General features: G+C 32.7%; 1 protein-coding gene across 1 annotated transcript in view; it reads right to left on the reverse strand.

Annotated features, from left to right (window-relative positions):
- LOC135124955 (neurogenic locus Notch protein) overlaps window positions 1–17,752 on the reverse strand; it is an 83,213-nt gene that overhangs the window by 30,470 nt on the left and 34,991 nt on the right. Inside the window, exon 5 of the mRNA XM_064050187.1 lies at window positions 14,261–14,394. Within this exon, the coding sequence (XP_063906257.1) occupies window positions 14,261–14,394 (134 nt within the window). The remainder of the gene's footprint in view (window positions 1–14,260; window positions 14,395–17,752) is intronic.

The raw sequence follows: 17,752 nt of genomic DNA on the forward strand, positions 1-17,752 counted from the left end.
ATCGGGGTCAAACGGTTACTCAATAACCGTATACGAAGCGTGCTATCCCCGGGTGGTTCCCGCACAATACAACATCACAACTCAGGCATTCCTTCGTTATTGATGGGTTTAGCGATATTCATAATTCTGTGGAGAGGCGGCGGGAACGTGGATTTGAGGCGTGCGAGAGTGATAAGGCGACGTCGGCCGAATGTGCAAGAAAGTAGCTAAGAGTTAATTTCGTACGATTTACGAGCCGAATAAATCTGTCAATGCACTAAATCACGGATAGGTGCTTTCATAAATTTACCTTGGATTGGGTGGTTTGTTATGGTTTGGAAGTGTCGACGAAGTTTTACGATGGGAACATGTGTGGGAGCGGTTTTGAGATAGCGAAGAACTGAAACACAAATAAATTTTCAAGCGGAGCAATAAAATCGATGGCTCCGTAACCGAGTGAAACGACTGATATTTCCGGGTGGTCGGGTTGATTTTTTTTCTATTTTATTAAACATACCTACGTTATTTATTTATTTTTTGTTTTTTTTTACAAGATATTCCTGGAGTCTCACATGGGCGGCATCTTGGCCACTCGTTGCTTTCAGATTTCTTCAACGATTTTACCCCGTTTTAAAAAATCATTTTCGCTCATAAACATCAAATTACTTTTACTTCCTGAGCGTAAACTAGCCACAATTTGGCAAACATCTCCACCATCAATAGGATGACGTCATCTCCAAAATTTACATTAGTAAATATTATGATGTTTCAATTTTATGATTTTCTAAATTTTCTCTTTTAATACTATTCGATTTTTCAAGTTTTAAATTTTTCAGTTTAATTCTATTTTACAATTTTTCATTTTCAAAGGTATCCGATTTTCCAATTTTTGATTTTTAATTTTTCAAAATTTCGATTTCCAGCTGTCCAAGTTTCTGAATTTTCAATTTCATAATTTTTTCCTTTTTCAAGGTTGTAATTTTTCTATTTTACTATTGTCTGATTTTTCATTTTTAAAATTATACGCTTTCTCAGACTTGTAGATAATTTTGCATTTTTTTTTATTTCTCAGTTTTACATTTTTAACTACAATTTTTCCATTTCCCAATTGTCCAGTTCTCAACGAATCAGTTTTTCAATTTTTGATTTTTCAATTTTTTGGTTTTGGAATACTACGATTCTTCATTTTTCAATTAATTAATATTTAATACATTTTCAAGCATACAATATTTCAAGTTTTTGATTTTTCAGTTTAATTACTTCACAATTTTTCGTTTTTAAAGGTTATCGGATTTTCAATTTTTCGATTTTACATTATTTTGATGTTTCCACTTTACGTTTTAACAATTTTTGGATGTCTCAATTATTTGGGCTTTAATTAATCAATTTCATTTAAAAAAAATCCATTTTCTATCGTTCAATTTTTGATTTTTCAATTCAATAATTTCGCAATTTTTTGATTTTTAAATTTTGTAATTTTTCTATTTTACAATTATTATCTGAGTTTTCAATTTTGAAAATTAATTCGATTTTCAATGTTATCTGTTTTTGAAATTTTTCAATTTTACAGTTTAATTTTACAATTTTACAGTTTTTCAATATCCCAATTTTTTTATTTTTCAGTTTTATATATATTTTTACAATTTGTTGGTTTCTCAATGTTCGGTGTTTCATTAGAATGAGTTTTCAATTATCCAAACTTCATTATTTTGATTTTCCAATTTTTCGATTTTTCAGTTTTACAGTTTTGCAATTTTCTGATCTTAAAATTATTCTATTTCCAATTTTACATTTATGCAATTTATCAGTTCAAGAGTTTATTTAATAATTTCTCCATTTTACAATTATCCGAATATCATTGACTATTTTCAATTTTTTTATTTTTCAGTTTTATATTTTTAATTTTTTATCCACAATTGTTCGATTTCCCAATTGTCCAGTTCTTAACGAATCAGTTGTTCAATTTTTCATTTTTCAATTGTTTAATAAATTTTCAAGCATACAATATTTCAAGTTTTTGATTTTTCAGTTTAACTACTTCACAATTTTTCGTTTTTAAAGGTTAGCAGATTTTCAATTTTTCGATTTTACATTATTTTGATGTTTCCACTTTACGTTTTAACAATTTTTGGATGTCTCAATTATTTGGGCTTTAATTAATCAATTTGATTTAAAAAAAATTCCATTTTCTATCGTTCAATTTTTGATTTTTCAATTCAATAATTTCGCAATTTTTTGATTTTTAAATTTTGTAATTTTTCTATTTTACAATTATCTGAGTTTCCAATTTTGAAAATTAATCGATTTTCAATTTTATCTGTTTTTGAAATTTTTCAATTTTACAGTTTAATTTTACAATTTTACAGTTTTTCAATTTTGTAATATGGCATTTTTTTTATTTTTCAGTTTTATATGTATTTTTCCAATTTGTCGGTTTCTCAATGTTCGGTGTTTAATTAGAATGAGTTTTCAATTATCCAAACTTGACTATTTCGATTTTCCAATTTTTCGATTTTTTTATTTTTCAATTTTACAGTTTTGCAATTTTCTGATTTCAAAATTAATCTATTTCCAATTTTACATTTATGCAATTTTGCAGTTCAAGAGTTTATGTAATAATTTTTCCATTTTACAGTTGTCCGAATATCATTGTCGATTTTCAATTTTTTAGTTTTTGATTTTTCAGTTTCATAGTTTTGCAACTTTATAATTTTTCTATTTTATAATTATGTATATGATTTTTCAATTTTTCGATTTTAAAGTAATTCTATTTTCAATTTTATATTTATGTATATAATTTTCAGTTTCACAATTTACTAATAATTTTTCGATTTTACAATTATCCAATTTTTCAATTTTGTAATTTTGCAATCTTTTGACTTTTCCGTTTTATATTTTTACATTTTTTCGATTTCTTAATTATACGGGTTTCAATTCCCAATTTTTGATTTTTCAATTATCAGATTTTCCAATTTTTCGGTTTTTGATTTTTCAATTCTTCGATAATTCATCAAAATCATCTCAAAATTTTTAAATTATTTCAGTTTCCAACACAAAAAAATTGGTCTAAAGAGTTTAGACAGTACTTCCCTCGCTGTCGCAAACTTGACGACTACATGCCTATTGTGTTTTTTTTCTCATTACATTTTTGTAGTGGGAATTTAAAAAAAAATTGCGATGACGTCATCAATATTTTTGCAAGGACACGTATATCAGTTGGGATAGATGTAGTGTAATAGTAAGAATAAAATTATTATATTCTCAAATTTTCGGGAAAATGAATTGGGTCGTTTTGAATATTGATTTGTAATAATCAATAAAATAACGAAACAATTTACTCACGTATACGTATCAGAGGCAACTGAAAATCGTGTATGTATAAACATTCTTAATTTAAGATGACAGGCGTAACAGCATACGTGAGAGTCAAACAGAGAAACTGTAAACAAAACGACCATCGGTTTTATTGCTTCGACTTCCGCTTATTATATAAAACATTTGGGTTTTATTTTAATTCTTGACGGTAAAATTCACAATTGGTTGATTATAAACATGTCTATTTCACATTCGCGGAACCAAGTGAGCGCATAAAACAAATGCAGGTCTGTAATGTTAAAGTCGATGTAAATAAGCGTGCTACCCTTATGTTTCAACCGAGTTTTTCCTTTAACAAATTTTGTGTCTACCAAATTGGGTTGGTTGGGGTGTAATACTAATAATAAGTGTTGCCTTTAATTTAATCAATAAAATAAATTGACTTCATTAATTTTTTTGAACCACCTCTTAAGAAAATCTAAAAAATATGAATGGAATGATAAATCACAAGTACAAACTCATCATATTTTTTGCATTTTAGATAGGATTTATTCAGCAAAATTTAAGGGTGACGTCATCAATTTTTTTAGGAGGGATGAACAAATACATTTTGAACAAAAGTTTACCATGCTTATAATAACTTTAAAATATTCCCAAGATTTCAAAGCATTCGGTTTTGTAATTCCTGATTAAATCGATAAAATAAATTCACGCCTTCATTAATTTTTTTGAGTCACCCTGCATATGCAAATCCAAAAATGTGAATGGAATGATAAATTACAAGTACAGACTCATCATATTTTGTACATTTTAGATACGATTTATTCGGCAAACTTTTGGACTGACGTCATCAGTTTTTTGTAGAAGATAACCAAATATATTTTGACTAAAAATTTATTATGCTCTTTATAACCTTAAAACATCTGCAAGATTTCAAAGCATTCGGTTTTGTAGTTCCTGATTAAATCAATAAAATTAATTTACGCATTCATTAATTTTTTTGAGTCACCCTGTATATGCAAATCGAAAAAATTTGAATGGAATGATAAATCACAAGAAGAGACTCACCATATTTTGTACATTTTAGATGGGATTTATTCAGCAAAATTTTGTGGTGACGTCATAAATTTTTTAGGGGGCACGACCAAATACGTTTTGATCAAAAATTTACCATGCTTATGATAATTTTAAAATATCTTTAAGATTTCGAAGCATTCGGTTTTGTAGTTCCTGAGTAAATCAGTAAAATAAATTTACGCTTTCATTTATTTTCTTGAATCACCCTGTATATGCAAATCCAAAAAATATGAATGGAGTGATAGATCACAAGTACAGACTGATCATATTTTGTACATTTTAGATATGATTTATTCTTAATATAAGTACAAAATTTCACAACAATCGGTCGAGTACTTTCGGAGATTATCTGTCTAATAAAAATCCGGGACAACAGACGGACAGACGGACAGACGGACAGACAGACGGAAATGGGAGACCTATTTCTTCGTCTTCTAGGGGTCATGAAAGATCGAGAAAACGTAAAAGTAGAGAGTCGGCCGACGGACTCGATTACAATACTTCCTTTGCTTACGCTCGGGAAGTAAAAATATATAGGGTGTCAAAATTCATTTGTAAGTTGTTGTGTACTTAGTTGCTTACACTGTTACTGATATTGTCTGTATTTGTTTCAATGCATAGAGGTTATCATAAAAAAAAATTCGCAAAATGAAAATTTATAATTTTTCAAAAAAGCGGAATTTCTTCGATTGTGCTTCAGAAGCAAGGGAAGTCCTGCCGAAATAGAACCTTCTTTTATTCTAAAAATTTCATTTTGTCATCCAGAACAATAAAGAAACTAACGAACAACTATGAAGTCATCACGACCCACACAGATTTATTGTAAACAATTTTAGTAATAAAATCGTCCTCCATATTTAACATTGAATTTAATGTCATCATTCTAATACCTGGAAAACTGAGGATTTATTATTTATAAATTCGTTTTAAAATTAATCGAATTAGGTTAGTTTACAAGACAATATAGACACAATTATAGTCTAAATAAACGCTCAAGCACCTCAAGGTTCGTTCCCTCTTCTATTTTTGAAACATTATTATTATCTACAAATGTAAGTTATAAACTTGACGAATTCCATAAACGTGGAAAGTAGCTTTTAGTCCACCTTCCACGCATCTCGAGTTTTCATTAAAACTCCCCACTCGACTACGCCTCAACCGTGTATAAAATCTCTTCGAACATTAGAAAATCCGTCCGGAAACCAGACCGCAAGCCAGCGAGTATCTCTCGATAAGCGATAGCGAGCGAGAGAGAAGGAGAGCGTGGGTTGCAGATAGCAACCGTGGGAAAAGCGAATCGCTCCAGATAGCCCGGAGACGCTTGATCACAGAGCCTGCGTCCGAGGTCCAAACACCTCCCGAGCGCAAATTCGCCAGGACGCTGCAATTGTCAGTGAATCGGCCTGCGACCCGAGGTCGTTGCGTCCTCAACAAAGCACAATCGTCGCCAATTATTATCCAGATATGTATTTCGCCGCAACAAAGGAGTGCACACGAAGAGAACCTTCCCACAGTCGTGCTTCTTCACCTTGCGGCACTCGACGTACGCGCGCGCTCCGCAGCGGGAGCACTTGTTGCGATGACTGATGACAACCACGTGTTTTGATTGCCGCCGAGGAAAATCGGTGGGATTATGAGGCGAAAGACGAGTAGTGGAACTGCCGGAGGAAGATGGATTTCTCATGGTTGTGCGTGAGGAGAGACGTGTCTTCGGGGTGTCCCGACATCGCGTTTTCTGCGCCGAGACGAAATTTACCACACCCTAGGCGCGCTGAACGAGAGGAAAAGAGAAAGAGCGACGGCTAGGTCATGAGAACGATCGGTGCTTAGATATACAGGCTAATATTTATTTAAATTAGCTAATTAAAAGAATGGCTATTAATATTTTTTTCTGATACGTAACACTTTGTGGTTGATAAATTAGCGAATTGCAGTGATGTGGATGACGTTAGAAATGGCTGTGACGAAAATGCCACTCCCGAACTTTTAAAGGTTACAAGAAACATCAGTTTCCTAAAAAAGGAGTACTCGTTACATCGTTCGAAACAACTAATGCGGTTTCAGTTTCTTTGAGAAAACATGTTTGTGCCGACGTGGAGATGATGGACTGAAATGCGAAGCAAAATTATTTTGCGCAACGAACTTTACATTGGATTTTGTCAGAATATTTTCATTTTATTAACACAGTTACAGACTATCCATTTTATATTTCGTTGCTCCGATTAAATTTATAGAGATTTATTATATCTCTTCTTTAATTCTTGAATTCGTACTAGCGCATTTTTGTACCACTAATTTTTTTTTAAATTTTATAAAAAGTCGATAACAGCAAAACGTAATTTTCAATTTTAATTATTTAAATAAATGTAAAAAGAACTGAAGCTTTGAATTAAAAAAAAAATAATAAGTGCAAAAATAAAAAAGCCATTGTGTGCCATAAAAAATACTTTATCATTTTAAAATTCCCGCCAACATGACATCATGTCCTACCACTGATTCGTAGCCAATGGAAAAGGTGAAGAACGTGACGTCACCATTTAAATTTTATTCGAACCCACTAGATAACTTTTTACTTCCCGAGCGTAAGCAAAGGAAGTATTGTAATCGAGTCCGTCGGCCGACTCTCTACTTTTACGTTTTCTCGATCTTTCATGACCCCTAGAAGACGAAGAAATAGGTCTCCCATTTCCGTCTGTCTGTCCGTCTGTCCGTCTGTCCGTCCGTCTGTCCGTCTGTCCGTCCGTCTGTCCGTCTGTTGTCCCGGATTTTTATTAGACAGATAATCTCCGAAAGTACTCGACCGATTGTTGTGAAATTTTGTACTTATATTAAGAATATCATGTAGATGGTAAAACGCTAACCAAAATTTGTCTAATCATCCCCACCACTAATGCGATGACGTCACTTCAAAATTGTACATAGTAAATGGGTTTTCAATTGTATAAAATAACATAGTCCTACACATGTAGTTTACAACTCTGAATCGACTTTTCACCCGAAACGTCCAGATTTTTGAAAAAAAAATCAAAATTATAAAACAACATTTTGAAATTTAATTTTTAATCTGCTAACCAGAATGCTTTGAAATGTTGCAGATGTTTTAAGGCTATAAAGAGCATCATAAATCTTTAGTCAAAAAATATTTGCTTATCCCCTCCAAAAACTTGATGACGTCAGCTCAAAAGTTTGTGGAATAAATCATATCTAAAATGTACAAAATATGATGAGTCTGTACTTGTGATCTATCACTCCATTCATATTTTTTGGATTTGCATATACAGGGTGACTCAAAAAAATTAATGAATGCGTAAATATATTTTATTGATTTAATCAGGAACTACAAAACCGAATGCTCTGAAATCTTGCAGATGTTTTAAGGTCATAAAGAGCATAATAAATGTTTAGTCAAAATATATTTGCTTATCCCCTCCAAAAACTTGATGACGTCAGCTCGAAAGTTTGCCGAATAAATCATATCTAAAATGTACAAAATATGATGAGGCTGTACTTGTCATTTATCACTCCATTCATATTTTTTGGATTTGCATATACAGAGTGACTCAAAAAAATTAATGAATGCGTAAATATATTTTATTGATTTAATCAGGAACTACAAAACGGAATGCTCTGACATCTTGCAGATGTTTTAAGGTTATAAAGAGCATAATAAATGTTTAGTCAAAATATATTTGCTTATCCCCTCCAAAAACTTGATGACGTCAGCTCGAAAATTTGCCGAATAAATCATATCTAAAATGTACAAAATATGATCAGTCTGTACTTGTGATCTATCACCACATTCATATTTTTTGGATTTGCATATACAGGGTGATTCAAGAAAATAAATGAAAGCGTAAATTTACTTTACTCACACACACAATAGGCATGCAGTCGTCAAGTTTCCGACAGCGAGGGAAGTACTGTCTAAACTCTTTAGACCAATTTTTAATAACACTTTTTAACGTAAAAAATTGGTCTAAAGAGTTTAGACAGTACTTCCCTCGCTGTCGGAAACTTGACGACTGCATGGCTATTGTGTTTTTTTCTCATTACATTTTTGTAGTGGGAATTTAAAAAAAATTGCGATGACGTCATCAACATTTTTGCAAGGACACGTATATCAGTTGGGATAGATGTAGTGTAATACTAAGAATAAAATTATTGTATTCCCAAATTTTCGGGAAAATGAATTGGGTCGTTTTGAATATTGATTTTTTATAATCAATAAAATAACGAAACAATTTACTCGCGTATACGGCAACTGAAAATCGTTTATGTACAAACATTCTTAATTTAAGATGACAAGCGTAACAGCATACGTGAGAGTCAAACAGAGAAACTGTAAACAAAACGACCATCGGTTTTATTGCTTCGACTTCCGCTTATTATATAAAACATTGGGTTTTATTTTAATTCTTGACGGTGAAATTCACAATTGGTTGATTAAAAACATGTCTATTTCACATTCGCGGAACCAAGTGATCGCATAAAACAAATGCAGGTCTGTAATGTTAAAGTCGATGTAAATAAGCGATGCTACCCTTATGTTTCAACCGAGTTTTTCCTTTAACAAATTTTGTGTCTACCAAATTGGGTTGGTTGGGGTGTAATACTAATAATAAGTGTTGCCTTTAATTTAATCAATAAAATAAATTGACTTCATTAATTTTTTTGAACCACCTCTTAAGAAAATCTAAAAAATATGAATGGAATGATAAATCACAAGTACAAACTCATCATATTTTTTGCATTTTAGATAGGATTTATTCAGCAAAATTTAAGGGTGACGTCATCAATTTTTTTAGGAGGGATGAACAAATACATTTTGAACAAAAGTTTACCATGCTTATAATAACATTAAAATATTCCCAAGATTTCAAAGCATTCGGTTTTGTAATTCCTGATTAAATCGATAAAATAAATTCACGCCTTCATTAATTTTTTTGAGTCACCCTGCATATGCAAATCCAAAAATATGAATGGAATGATAAATCACAAGTCCAGACTCATCATATTTTGTACATTTTAGATACGATTTATTCGGCAAACTTTTGAGCTGACGTCATCAGTTTTTTGTAGAAGATAACCAAATATATTTTGACTAAAAATTTATTATGCTCTTTATAACCTTAAAACATCTGCAAGATTTCAAAGCATTCGGTTTTGTAGTTCCTGATTAAATCAATAAAATAAATTTACGCATTCATTAATTTTTTTGAGTCACCCTGTATATGCAAATCGAAAAAATTTGAATGGAATGATAAATCACAAGAAGAGACTCACCATATTTTGTACATTTTAGATAGGATTTTTTCAGCAAAATTTTGTGGTGACATCATAAATTTTTTAGGGGGGACGACCAAATACGTTTTGATCAAAAATTTACCATGCTATGATAATTTTAAAATATCTTCAAGATTTCGAAGCATTCGGTTTTGTAGTTCCTGAGTAAATCAATAAAATAAATTTACGCTTTCATTTATTTTCTTGAATCACCCTGTATATGCAAATCCAAAAAATATGAATGGAGTGATAGATCACAAGTACAGACTGATCATATTTTGTACATTTTAGATATGATTTATTCGGCAAATTTTCGAGCTGACGTCATCAAGTTTTTGGAGGGGATAAGCAAATATATTTTGACTAAACATTTATTATGCTCTTTATAACCTTAAAACATCTGCAAAATGTCAGAGCATTCCGTTTTGTAGTTCCTGATTAAATCAATAAAATATATTTACGCATTCATTAATTTTTTTGAGTCACTCTGTATATGCAAATCCAAAAAATATGAATGGAGTGATAAATGACAAGTACAGGCTCATCATATTTTGTACATTTTAGATATGATTTATTCGGCAAACTTTCGAGCTGACGTCATCAAGTTTTTGGAGGGGATAAGCAAATATATTTTGACTAAACATTTATTATGCTCTTTATGACCTTAAAACATCTGCAAGATTTCAGAGCATTCGGTTTTGTAGTTCCTGATTAAATCAATAAAATATATTTAATCATTCATTAATTTTTTTGAGTCACCCTGTATATGCAAATCCAAAAAATATGAATGGAGTGATAGATCACAAGTACAGACTCATCATATTTTGTACATTTTAGATATGATTTATTCCACAAACTTTTGAGCTGACGTCATCAAGTTTTTGGAGGGGATAAGCAAATATTTTTTGACTAAAGATTTATGATGCTCTTTATAGCCTTAAAACATCTGCAACATTTCAAAGCATTCTGGTTAGCAGATTAAAAATTAAATTTCAAAATGTTGTTTAATAATTTTGATTTTTTTTCCAAAAATCTGGACGTTTCGGGTGAAAAGTCGATTCAGAGTTGTAAACTACATGTGTAGGACTATGTTGTTTTATACAATTGAAAACCCATTTACTATGTACAATTTTGAAGTGACGTCATCGCATTAGTGGTGGGGATGATTAGACAAATTTTGGTTAGCGTTTTACCATCTACATGATATTCTTAATATAAGTACAAAATTTCACAACAATCGGTCGAGTACTTTCGGAGATTATCTCTCTAATAAAAATCCGGGACAACAGACGGACAGACGGACGGACAGACAGACGGAAATGGGAGACCTATTTCTTCGTCTTCTAGGGGTCATGAAAGATCGAGAAAACGTAAAAGTAGAGAGTCGGCCGACGGACTCGATTACAATACTTCCTTTGCTTACGCTCGGGAAGTAAAAAGCAATTGTGTGCCATAAAAAATACTTTATCATTTTAAAATTCCCGCCAACATGACATGTCCGGCGGACCTACCACTGATTCGTAGCCAATGGAAAAGGTGAAGAACGTGACGTCACCATTTAAATTTTATTCGAACCCACTAGATAACTTTTTAATAAAACTTTTTAACGTAAAAAAATGTGGTCCGTTATTTCGACAGAATTTCCCTCGTCCCTAAAGTACAATAGAACATATTCAGCTTTTTCGAGAAGTTGTAAAATTTGACTTTGCGAATTTGTTTTTTTTGAGAACCTCTACAAGGATTGATTTTTTTGGCGGGGATTAACAAAAATATTTTAATTAAAAATTTATCATGCTTACGATAACTTGTAAGACGTCTCTACGATTCCGAGATTGGATACAATTCAACACGGATTCATAAACTACACCTGTAGGTGTATGTTATTTTACTCTACGGATCATGAAATCCATTCTAGCCTTTATCGCGAAGTAGGTGGTGGAGGCAGCCGCAGGTGGAGTATAGATTATGAAACAATTAAGAAGTAGAGAGAATATTCTTACTTTATCAACAAATAGAAAAAAATGTATAGAAAAAAATAGTGTTGGAAATAACAATAAAAACGGTATAAACAGCGTTTCCATTTAGTTTCTGCAACCATAAAACCCACCCAGCTCCGTTGGTGCGTCGCTCCATTATTTAGACGTCGTAAGCTTCGGTCCATATTCTGATTATCCATTGTTAAGCACAAGCTCTGTTCCCTATTGCACTTAAACAAACACAGGCCCCAGCGCATACATAACCAATTAAAGCAACTATGATGTATTATCATGTAAAAACCCGCTACAACGACTCGTAACGACCAATATAGTACTTTTTATCCACCATTGTAATGTTCTTTATTTATGAGTGGTAATAAAATTTTATTGGATACAAATGTTTTTGCCCAGCCATAATATAATGTTCCTCCAAGTTCATTATCCGACACCGCTCGGCATTCCATAAGCACAAAGGCCGAATCCTGCGGTTCCTTGTCCACTTCGCCCATTACTACCGACATCGACACATCGTGACTTTTTTCCACAAGTGCAACGTTGTAGGTCAAACGGGCAGGCAATTTGAATCCCGAGAACGGCACGACCGAAAGGCATTTAATTCAAATCGTATGCATCTCTGGTCGTTGTCGTGTGCGCTCCGAGATGGCCATCGGTTAGATTTCGAAAACGGTTCTAATAAACATGTCACAGGCCGCTCTCCCCGAGAACTTTTGATGGCGATTTCGGGTGTCGGCGATGCCTCGAACGGCCAATAATTATTATAATTGGCCAGTATCCACTAACTGTGACCCGATAATTACCCGTATCGGAGGTTTATTGGCTGGTCGGCGCGGTGTTATAAATTGGTCGCGGTGTGCTGGATTGAAATTGAATTAGAGATTGGACTTCCTGGATGATGGTAAAAGCATGTTTGGTTAACTGGTTATGACAGCGAAATTATAGGCGGATTGATCGAGAGGTGGTTTTTGTGTGATAAATTGATGTATTTTTGTTTTATTAATATCTCAGTGGATTGTTAATCATGCAGTCGGAGCCCGCTAAGAGCTGTGCTCATTTTTAACCTGGGGAGACCAAGCTGTAGATATTTATTTAAAAAAAAGTTGCCACAGCTCGTGAATTATCGCTGAAAATTACTGGACGCCTAGTAGCGAACCGAGAAAAATCTTCACTTCCTGGACGGGTTGTAATCAAGTCTCTTTGAAAATTTTTCGATGGCATGATAAAATTATCACCTCTAGGCACGTATTTTTTAATTTGCACAGTCTGAAGTAGACGGAGTGAATCTGAAAATTAATTCACCACGGAACATTTGTATACATTTCTAAAGACGTGTAACTCAAAGCGATAAAATTTTATTGTTTACCACAAATTAAGTATATTATCAAACAATAAACACATTATTGGCAATAAAATCTTTATTATGTATTTAGGTTCGACCGATGTATATGAGCGGCACCAATGTTGTAAAGATCCGCGTCGGCATCGGTTTTTGCATATACAAGTGAAATAAATAATAATAAAATTAACAATAGGAATTGATTTATGGTATTGTTCAACAGTCGCACCTTGTACACAATTAGGAAAACGAAGGTATATCCAAAATTCAAAGGTCGTTACTTCATTTTGATCTAAACCTTCAATATCCAACAACTAAATAATCGGAAATAGTAAATGCACAAAGAAACCTCCGATAAAAGTACCTGATAAGAATTTCAATGCCAAGAAAAAGATAAATCTATTTCTGGAACACGCAAATATATTTTTCTATCGAAACCAAAACAAATATGCCGCGTTCTCAAAATTTCCATAAATAATTAAGATACTGATTTGTACTTGTTTACTTTTCACTAAAATAAAAAAAAGATTTTTTTATATAAACTGGTCCTAAAGATTCTGATTTTATCTACAAACGCAAACAATATTTATGTTCCCCAAAAATTTTTGATTTATTACTATAAAGAAATGAATCGTATTTTATAATAAGTTCGACGGTTTGATAATAAATTATGTGCCCATATAATTTTTATGCTTTGGCCGACTTTCCAGTCTACATTAATTCGTATCTTAAACTATTTCTTGCACCTCGTTATACCCAAAATAACACACAGGAAATGGCACTTACACGCTAATTAAGCACAATTACTTAGCACTTGATCCGGAATTTTATTGATACAATCGCGCCCCAGGCCACGCCAATTTGTGCCAATATTCATAAATAACCATCGATCTCTTGGCCTCCGAACGCACAAATCTATATCACCATCCAAACCAAACCGCAAGGCACCAATAGAAAGTCCCACAAAAACCGACCAAATTCCCCGTTTCCGACGCGGAAGCCCAAAAGCAATTAATCCTTATTAAGACATTTTATCAAACCCGCTATTTTTTAAGCGCAAACATTCCAATTAAATGAATTAATTTTCAGGAGACAGCCAACAAAAACACTGCCTCTGAATGGAAAAACGCTGTATACACACTTATTCCGTTTGTTTTTTAACTAGACTCCAATAGAACGTGAAAGGAGAAAGTGAATTTAGACAAGATAACGATCCGAGATACATTTTTTCAGACACGACGTCATTAATTAAGTGATTCATAACTGCAGTACTCACCCGTCGGACAATCACAGGTATATGTATGTTTGTCACGTTGGCGACACTGTCCGCCATTCAGGCACGGACTCGGATCACATGGTATATATTCGCTCTCGCAGTTTTGACCCGTGTAGCCTTCGTCGCAGGTGCACCTGAAAAGATGATTAAATTAATGAAGTCGTCTTAATTGACTTGGTTACTTATAAGTGAAATGACGGAGAAAGATCGAATTGTCAACCGTGAGAACTCCGCACAAATTGGTCAAAAACTAATTGAGAGTCGGGGCACACCGCAATCAGTCAGCTCGAACAGCTGTCAAAGAAAACATGCCCTGGGCACACCTCTCGTTAGTCACCGAGAAGATGAATGAAAATTTAAGGATTTTGTCGACACCTTAACAATGCTTCCAAAAAATGTTTGCTGGAAATTTCGAAAAAAGAACAAAAATCGAACCCTGCTGAGTCTCAATCCGAATTTTTTCAATTGACTGTTACTTATGTGTCAATGCACTCCGCAAACATCGGTTTCGCTTTTCAAGGTTATTGTACATAATCGAAGTGACTTGGAGATGTGACATTAAGCATGTTTCCTCCGATTTTACTTGTTTTCTTGACGTTTCATGACCCCTACAGCACTAAAAAAGTTGGTTTCTGGTTTCTTTCTAACTCTCTGTCTGTTGTCTGTCCAGATTTTTATTAGACACATAACTGACCGTGGCGCGCAACTGACCCATGCCCAATTTTTCAACAAATTGATAACCGTAAATTTTCTTTGAATATATATTTATTTATTTATTTATTTTTTTTTGTTTGTATTGATGAGGCTGATACGTGTTTAAACTCCATATTAATTTTAATAATATTGAAAAAACTTTCAGTTTAAATAATTCATTATTATTAAAATTATATATTTATTTACTGAAAATTTTTATTTTTATTTCGAAATTTCGATCAAGTTAACTCTGATTTTGGACTTTTTGATTTTGAATTTTCTATTTTTCTGCAGTTCCTTTGTGATACAATTTGCTTTAATAACTCAGAATTTGAATTAATTACTTAAAAATTTCGAAGTGTAAGTTTAAAATAAGGTGAAATTGTGACGTATCTTCACAAAACTTGGACATACTGCCTTCAATTTTGGTTTAATAAAGTCGAAGTTGCAACATAAGTTGTTCCAATTTTAGATTCTTACGTCAAACTTCATCCCGTGATGCCCATAAGTTCGTCCTGACTTTAATTTAATTAAGTAGAAACTTCGACGTCGTTAACTACGATTTTTTTTTATTAAATTGAAATATCGAGTTGTAAACTAAAAATTTCGTCATAAATTTTAGGACGATCTTGTGTCAAAGACTTACGGTCTTTTTTTTTATTATATAATTCTGTACTACAAGCTTCCATTTAGACCCAATTAAATCTAAATCTTAATTAACCGAAATTTCATTTAAAATCAGTCGAAATTACATGGTATTTTTTTGAGATTTTGGTTTATTAACTCTTTTACGTTTTGCAAAGTAAGATAAAAGCAGTGACAGTGTAAGAAAAAATCCGGGGAAAATCTCAAGGCAGATTCATAAACTACAAGTACAGGAATAGGTTATTTAAGAAAAAATGAAACTTTACTTATTATGAAAAGATTTGAGGGGACGTCATCACAATATTGGTGGAGATTATTAGACAAATTTTGGTTAGTATTTTGCCAATATATACAATATTTCTTACATATATATAAAATTTAACAACCGGTCCGGTAGTTTCGAACGGGAAAAAATGTATTCTCAATACATGCTCAACTTCGATTTTTTATGTTTATACGTCGAAAAAATTCGATTATTAAGCACGTAGTGTTAAAAGAAAATGAAAATTGATTAATTCTGTGTCCTCAAAACAGAGAACTAGTTAAATTAGGCTGCAATGGAGCAAAAAATAGGGTTATTATAATATGTATGATTTTATTATTTTAAATAAACACATTTTTGAGAAAATGGGGTGACTCAGCAGACACACATATAGACGTAATCGGGAAACCCATTGTTTCGTAATCTAGGGTTACGAAACACCTATAAAACATGAAAGTAGTAACTAGTCAGATTGCAATTCTTTCTCAGCTCAGGCGCGGATACAGGATTTCGTTTAGGGGGGGGGGGGGGGGGGGGCAATTTTTGTGCGGTTTTACCTATCTCCTAGAATTCGTTCTAAACAAAAAAAGTTATAAAATTTTAGCTAGTATACTCTGTTTTACATAACATGGGTGACATTTGGTTGTTTTCGTTACACGTATAGTGTACAGTAGAACCTCGATAATCCGAATTAATTGGGAAAAAGATATGTTCGGATTAAGGATTTGTTTGGATCAGTGATTTTCCCAAAAATCTGAAAGGGAATTGAATAAAAACGTCGTACACAGTTGAAAACAAACTTCAAGAAAGAAACCTTAATTTTATTAAACAAAATTAAAGAATTCTTGAGCGACAATGGATAATAGATACATTCTAAAAAAATATTACTCCGTGACCATAAACACGCTCTTTTTGGAAAAAACATGTCGGGATCTATACCCTTAATTTTTTCAGAATTTTTAGATGAATTTTTCAAAAATGAAATTTTCCAATATGTATTATCACCAGTAGGTATGCAAATTTCGACCCAATCTCGACGATTTTCGAAATTTAACTAAATACATTTTCTTGTAGATTTGGGCCTCAGAAGTCACTTCTGGCTTCATTTCTTCGATAACTTAAACCATTTTTCCAGATTTGTCCAGTTGAAATATCGCAATTTTTAAAAATTTCGAAAAATTCAAATTTCACACCGAATTTTCCGAAAATATTGCTCGGTTACCATTAACAAGCTATATTTTTGGAATCAGCACGTCGGGATATACATATACCCCTGAATTTTTTCAAAATTTTTAAGAAACTTTTTCAAAAATGAAAATTTCCTTCATGCAAATTTCGACCCATTTTGGACGATTTTCGAAATTTAACTAAATACATTTTCTTGTAGATTTCGGGCCTCATTTCTTCGATAACTTGAACCTTTTTTCCAGAATTAGTTAATTAATTCAGTGAACCGAAATATCGCAATTTTTAAAAATTTCAAAATATTCCATACAACACATGCAGAAAGATTTTGCGTCATTTTTGCAAGTAGGTGCGTGTTTCGAAGTTCAGTTCGGATTATAGAGTTTTTATTCGGTTTAAAGAAGCATCGACTTCAAATAGCCTCTGTTCGGATTACTGGATGTTCGGATAATCGTGAATTCGGATTATAGAGGTTGTACTGTATTTACAAAATGAAATGCGATTTCAATTTTGAAATTGGTCAAAATAAAGTACCTCGGTCGTGTGTCAGGGGGGCAATTGCACCCATTGCCCCCCCCCCCCTGGATCCGCGCCTGTCTCAGCTCATTATGAAATGAGAAATTATGAGCAAATTTCACAAAGAAATGAGTCATCAAAGTTTGAGACAAGGTGGAGTCATGAGTCCTTTTCGGTTTCCGCTTTTTGCG

Source organism: Zophobas morio, unplaced genomic scaffold, assembly GCF_036711695.1.
Source record: "Zophobas morio isolate AGI-343-1 ecotype UQ-CSIRO unplaced genomic scaffold, CSIRO_AGI_Zmor_V1 ptg000008l, whole genome shotgun sequence".
Classification (NCBI taxonomy): Eukaryota; Metazoa; Arthropoda; class Insecta; order Coleoptera; family Tenebrionidae; genus Zophobas; species Zophobas morio.